The 5936-nt window shown below is 43.9% G+C and overlaps 2 protein-coding genes and 1 long non-coding RNA gene across 3 annotated transcripts in view; 2 read left to right on the forward strand and 1 right to left on the reverse strand.

Annotated features, from left to right (window-relative positions):
• LOC112432912 (protein NLRC3-like) overlaps positions 1-5936 on the forward strand; it is a 414611-nt gene that overhangs the window by 217221 nt on the left and 191454 nt on the right. The window lies entirely within an intron of this gene.
• The window catches only part of LOC112432910 (uncharacterized), a 232358-nt gene that overhangs the window by 193656 nt on the left and 32766 nt on the right, over positions 1-5936 (reverse strand). The window lies entirely within an intron of this gene.
• Positions 69-4011, forward strand: LOC112432522 (uncharacterized). The gene is made up of 5 exons (XM_076881310.1): positions 69-845; positions 1972-2101; positions 2357-2458; positions 3451-3529; positions 3691-4011. The coding sequence occupies exons 2-5, from the start codon at positions 1983-1985 to the stop codon at positions 3901-3903; spliced, it is 513 nt and encodes a 170-aa protein (XP_076737425.1). The 5' UTR covers positions 69-845; positions 1972-1982; the 3' UTR covers positions 3904-4011.

Raw genomic sequence — 5936 nt, forward strand, 5'->3', positions numbered from 1 at the left:
GAACAAGATTTTTTTAAATTTTCATTGTAAGTGGGCTAAAGCAGTTAATTAAAAGTAGTCCATCAACTGAAAGGTTTAAAATGTTCACACGTGTTGGACTGACTGAAGCTTCCAGTCACAGTGACTCAGTGTGTGTCAGTGAATGCATCGTGTGTGCTTCAGGCTCCACCTAGTGGACTGATAGCAGAGCAGCTGATGAATTTGAAGAGTGTGGCCTTTTTGCACACAGCCTGTAAATGTCAACAACAAAAGGAGTGTGTAAAACATGTATATTGTAGTGATGCAGTGTACTGTGTATATTTATACTGGCAGTATGGAACATGATTATTTGGAAATGCCTAAAATGGAAATGATCATATACTGTGAGGTGAGGTGTGGACAGTGGTTGTGCTTTTGTAACATTGAGGCAAGGACAGTGATTAGTGTTTAGGGGACACATCATTGGTTTTTGTTAAAAAGAAACAGTTTCTCCACTGTGGCAGGTCGTAGGCGATTTTTTTTTTCTAAACTGTCTCTAACTCTCACTAACCGCAACTCTCCATCAAACGCCCACATTTTGTCTGAGGGGTTTATATCGCTGTCATAGCTCGCGGCAAAGTTCGAACCGCTTCCTGAACCAGTCACGTGGTACAGCCGGGCAGCGAGGCTTCGGACGTCATCATTTTCAGCTCCTCCCATAAATGAAGCAAGCCTCGATACGCGCTTCGCGGAAACGCCCCCTCCATTACTCGACACACGCTTCGAAGCCTCGATACAGAACGTCACATCACTAGTTAAAGCTGAGTAAACACTGACCCCAGACCAGCACCGTGATAAAGTGAGCTGCTGCTGCTGAACTTGAACAGGTAACAAAGTGATGAGCAGTCAGGCTGCAGGTTTCTACCTGTTCATGTTTCTACAGTAGAATCACTTTGAAGTGTCTTTGTGCTGTTTCATCTTTGATTTGTGTTCATAAACACTCAGAGAAACATCACGTGACCTCATCAGGATCTGTGTTGGTGTGTGGGGCTGTACCTCAGCTTTATGTTGTTACATGCTCATTTGTTCATTTTAACATCAAAGTAATGTTATGAGGAGTAATGAAGTAACGTACTCCATTACTTTTAATCAAAGTGTTCTGTGTAATATGTGTAATAATGACTGTTTTGAGTAATGACCAACACTGATCACAACAAAGAGGAAATGCCTCCAACATGCACAAACATTTGAGCCACAACATGCAGTTAATGTGCACAAATGTCTTTGATATGCTGCTCAGTGATGGTGGTGACTGTCAGAGCAGAGCTACTGAGAATCAATAAGTAATATCAATGATGGGATCAGAATCACTAAATTCTTCTCATCCCTGTCAGTATCATACATGTGCTGTATAATGTGATAAATGTAGAGGTGCTGGCTGTTCTCTCACTCTGCTGTTTAGCTGTAAAGGACGCCTCCCTGCCTTTGTCTCATTCATGACCTTTAATAGTCTCTTCTAACATGCAGAGATCTGTATGATCTGTTTCATAGAGTCTAACCAGCCTGTACAGGTAACAACAACAGTCACTGCATCACTGACACACAAACGTCATCTCTGTCAATAACAACATTCATACATGGAATAAAAACACATCAGTGGATCATTGCTGGAGCTGATGTTTGTGCTCCTGGTGCAAAGGCTCTCAGTTTCCTCCTTGAAATAACATCAGTGGTGGGTCAGCGACATGCTTTCTTTCCCTCTCAGGTTTAAATATCTGGGACTCTCCACCGTTTGGTTTTAGAGCTGAAGAAGCTTCTCAGATGAAACGTCTTCCAGAAACTTAAAGACGTCTCTTTTCTCTCCAAGCTCCTTAGATCACATGACCTGGATGACTGAACCTACAGACATATTGACCTGGTTTCATGGTCACATGACGGGTCAGAGGTCAGCGACTGTAACTCAGTTACTCCTGTTAATGTGAACTCACTGAGTGTTTGTGGTTTACCTCTCAGACTGACTGAAGATGATGATGGAGGAAGAGGAGGACAGAGCAGAGTCTGCAGGGTCCAGCTGTCCGTCTGTGAGGAGTGACCGGTCCAAAGATCGAAATCCAGCCTTCAGTGGTGAACCTGGAGCAACGAGGTCAGAGAGCTGAACTCACTGAGTAACAGAAATAATTCTGCACTGACATTATAATCAGTGTTGACTCTGGTTGATTGTCTGACTGTGTTTGTGAGCTGAGAGGAAATGAAAATGAGTTTGTAACAAAAATCAGTTTTGTCCAGTTTTCCTGTAAAAAGCTGAACTCTAATCTAAGAGGATGTTACTGACAGGAAACAGCTGCATTATCTGCAGTCTGTGTGACCACAGCTGCTTCAATCATGTTTGTGTCTGCAGAGGTCAGAGGTCACAGTCTGCAGGGTCCAGCTGTCCGTCTGTGAGGAGTGACCGGTCCAAAGATCACCCTCCAGACTTCAGTGGTGAACCTGGAGCAACGAGGTCAGAGAGCTGTGATGACTCCTTTACATGTTTGTGTTTCCTGGATAAATATGACCTGAAACATCCTCAGATTGTTACAAAGATTTATTAAAAAGAAAAGAATGAAAGAGAAAAGATCCAAATGTTCGACTTGGTCATTTGCTGTTTGAGGACAGTGATGCTCATATCTGTGGGGAAAGTGTGACCTGAGTGGGTTCATGTTTGTCTTTAAAGAACAGAGCTGCTCTGATTCTCTTTGTGTCTGATCTGTTAAACAGTCTGAGAGGTCACACAGAGACCCAGCAGCTAAAGCCTGGATCATACTGGCTGCTGTTACTCCATCAGGACAACACTGAACCACAGTGGTGTGGATGTAGTGGATAAATCCCACCATACTGATGCTCAGAGTTAACCACAGGGAACAAAACCAGATGTTACCTTCAGATTGTGACCTTTGGAGTGGACGATGCAGATTTCAATAGAGAATAAATGTTGTTGTTTTTCAGCTGTGAAGAAAGAATCTAATTTTCTGAACTGAAGAATTTATGATGCTGGAAACAACATGGAGACTATAACACAACATTTCCACTGTGTTCATAGAATGAATGTAAAACTGTCAGACATTCATTAAATATGCAAAATGTCTACAGAAGCATCAGAGGGTCAGACGTGAAGCACTCAGTGATTTTGATCAAATGACTCATCAGTTATTGATCTGTACTACACTGATCTACCACATTAGTAAAGCTGGTGTTCTGGTGGTGGAGGGAGACTCGGATCATGTTCTGGTTTTGGAGCAGTGATCTGCTGATGGTTCAGTTTGATGAGCTTCTTCAAAATCATCCCTGACATCACCACTGAAAGGACGTCCATGAAAACAGACTGAAAATTACTGATATGTTCACAATCTGAGAGTTTAAAACTTGACAGACTTGATTCAGATGAAGTTATTTGAGCAGAAACTCCTGGATCTTTATCCTGTGTTGATCTAATCCTTCATGGTTCCTCCACAGAGTGGAGCAGCAGAGCTCAGAGGTTCCCAGTGGTCAGTCTGCCCAGCAGCATCAAACACAGCTGGACTCCATATTTATGGTCTGTACATGTACAACAACTACTGTTACATCTGTTCTGTTCACAGTCATCTCCATGCTGCTCTTTGTAGACCAGTGGATCGTCAGTGTGTCCAACATGGATCTGATGTTTGGCTCCATGATTTCAGTCTGATTGGCTCATTCATAAATATTCTGTTCCAGCTGCTGGAGGACAACATCATCACTTTTGTGAAGAACGAGCTGAAGAAGATCCAGAAGGTTCTGAGTCCAGATTACCCAGAATGCTTTGAGAGTCAGAGGAGCAGCAGCAGAGAGGCGTTTGTGAAGATCACAGTGGACTTCCTGAGGAGAATGAAGCAGGAGGAGCTGGCTGACCATCTGCAGAGCAGTAAGAGGATTTATCTAAAGATTTAAGCTGCTGGATAAATGAACATTTTCCAGAGATGGAAGATGGAGCAACATGTTTTAAAGATTAGTTCTTTTTGGAATTGAGTGTTTATTTTTCTTCTCATTCAGAACTTCAAGCTCCAGTTTGTCATCGTAACCTTAAGTCTAAGCTGAAGAAGAAGTTCCAGTGTGTGTTTGAGGGCATCGCTAAAGCAGGAAACCCAACCCTCCTGAATCAGATCTACACAGAGCTCTACATCACAGAGGGAGGGACTGCAGAGGTCAATGATGAACATGAGGTCAGACAGATTGAAACAGCATCCAGGAAACCAGACAGACCAGAAACAACCATCAGACAAGAAGACATCTTTAAAGCCTCACCTGGAAGAGATGAACCAATCAGAACAGTGCTGACAAAGGGAGTGGCTGGCATTGGGAAAACAGTCTTAACACAGAAATACAGCCTGGACTGGGCTGAAGACAAAGCCAACCAGGACATCCAGTTCATATTTCCATTCACTTTCAGAGAGCTGAATGTGCTGAAAGAGGAAAAGTTCAGCTTGGTGGGACTTGTTCATCACTTCTTTACTGAAACCAAAGAAGCAGGAATCTGCAGCTTTGAAGACTTCCAGGTTGTGTTCATCTTTGATGGTCTGGATGAGTGTCGACTTCCTCTGGACTTCCACAAAACTACAATCTTAACTGACCCTAGAAAGTCCACCTCAGTGGATGTGCTGCTGATAAACCTCATCAGGGGGAAACTGCTTCCCTCTGCTCGCCTCTGGATAACCACACGACCTGCAGCAGCCAATCAGATCCCTCCTGACTGTGTTGGCATGGTGACAGAGGTCAGAGGGTTCACTGACCCACAGAAGGAGGAGTACTTCAGGAAGAGATTCAGAGATAAGAAGCAGGCCAGCAGGATCATCTCCCACATCAAGACATCACGAAGCCTCCACATCATGTGCCACATCCCAGTCTTCTGCTGGATCACTGCTACAGTTCTGGAGGATGTGCTGGAAACCAGAGAGGGAGGACAGCTGCCCAACACCCTGACTGAGATGTACATCCACTTCCTGGTGGTTCAGGCCAAAGTGAAGAAGGTCAAGTATGATGGAGGAGCTGAGACAGATCCACACTGGAGTCCAGAGAGCAGGAAGATGATTGAGTCTCTGGGAAAACTGGCTTTTGATCAGCTGCAGAAAGGAAACCTGATCTTCTATGAATCAGACCTGACAGAGTGTGGCATCGATATCAGAGCAGCCTCAGTGTACTCAGGAGTGTTCACACAGATCTTTAAAGAGGAGAGAGGACTGTACCAGGACAAGGTGTTCTGCTTCATCCATCTGAGTGTTCAGGAGTTTCTGGCTGCTCTTCATGTCCATCTGACCTTCATCAACTCTGGACTCAATCTGATGGAACAACAACAAACAACATCCAAGCGGTCTAGTTTTTTTTAGAAAAAAAGAGTCTCTCCACCAGAGTGCTGTGAACAAGGCCTTACAGAGTCCAAATGGACACCTGGACTTGTTCCTCCGCTTCCTCCTGGGTCTTTCACTGCAGACCAATCAGACTCTCCTACGAGGTCTGCTGACACAGACAGGAAGTAACTCACAGACCAATCAGGAAACAGTCCAGTACATCAAGAAGAAGCTCAGTAAGAATCTGTCTGCAGAGAAAAGCATCAATCTGTTCCACTGTCTGAATGAACTGAATGATCGTTCTCTAGTGGAGGAGATCCAACAGTCCCTGAGATCAGGAAGTCTCTCCACAGATAAACTGTCTCCTGCTCAGTGGTCAGCTCTGGTCTTCATCTTACTGTCATCAGAAGAAGATCTGGATGTGTTTGACCTGAAGAAATACTCTGCTTCAGAGGAGGCTCTTCTGAGGCTGCTGCCAGTGGTCAAAGCCTCCAACAAAGCTCTGTAAGTACATATGTGATCATAGCTTTAGCTTTTAAATGTTTATTCTAGTTAACACAGATCAGGTGGAACAACTCAAATAAAATATCAAAAATATTAAGTGGTCATCGGTACTCAGTTTGTTCAATACCGAATACA

The sequence above is a fragment of the Maylandia zebra genome, unplaced genomic scaffold, assembly GCF_041146795.1.
Source record: "Maylandia zebra isolate NMK-2024a unplaced genomic scaffold, Mzebra_GT3a scaffold11, whole genome shotgun sequence".
In the NCBI taxonomy this organism is placed as follows: domain Eukaryota; kingdom Metazoa; phylum Chordata; class Actinopteri; order Cichliformes; family Cichlidae; genus Maylandia; species Maylandia zebra.

Bases quoted from the DNA above. Each gene is read 5' to 3' on its own strand.
- LOC112432522 (XM_076881310.1), top strand. From the start codon at position 1,983: ATGATGATGGAGGAAGAGGAGGACAGAGCAGAGTCTGCAGGGTCCAGC. The intron at 2,459-3,450 runs GTCAGAGAGCTG...GTTCCTCCACAG, and splicing joins GGTGAACCTGGAGCAACGAG to AGTGGAGCAGCAGAGCTCAG. The intron at 3,530-3,690 runs GTCTGTACATGT...ATTCTGTTCCAG, and splicing joins AGCTGGACTCCATATTTATG to CTGCTGGAGGACAACATCAT.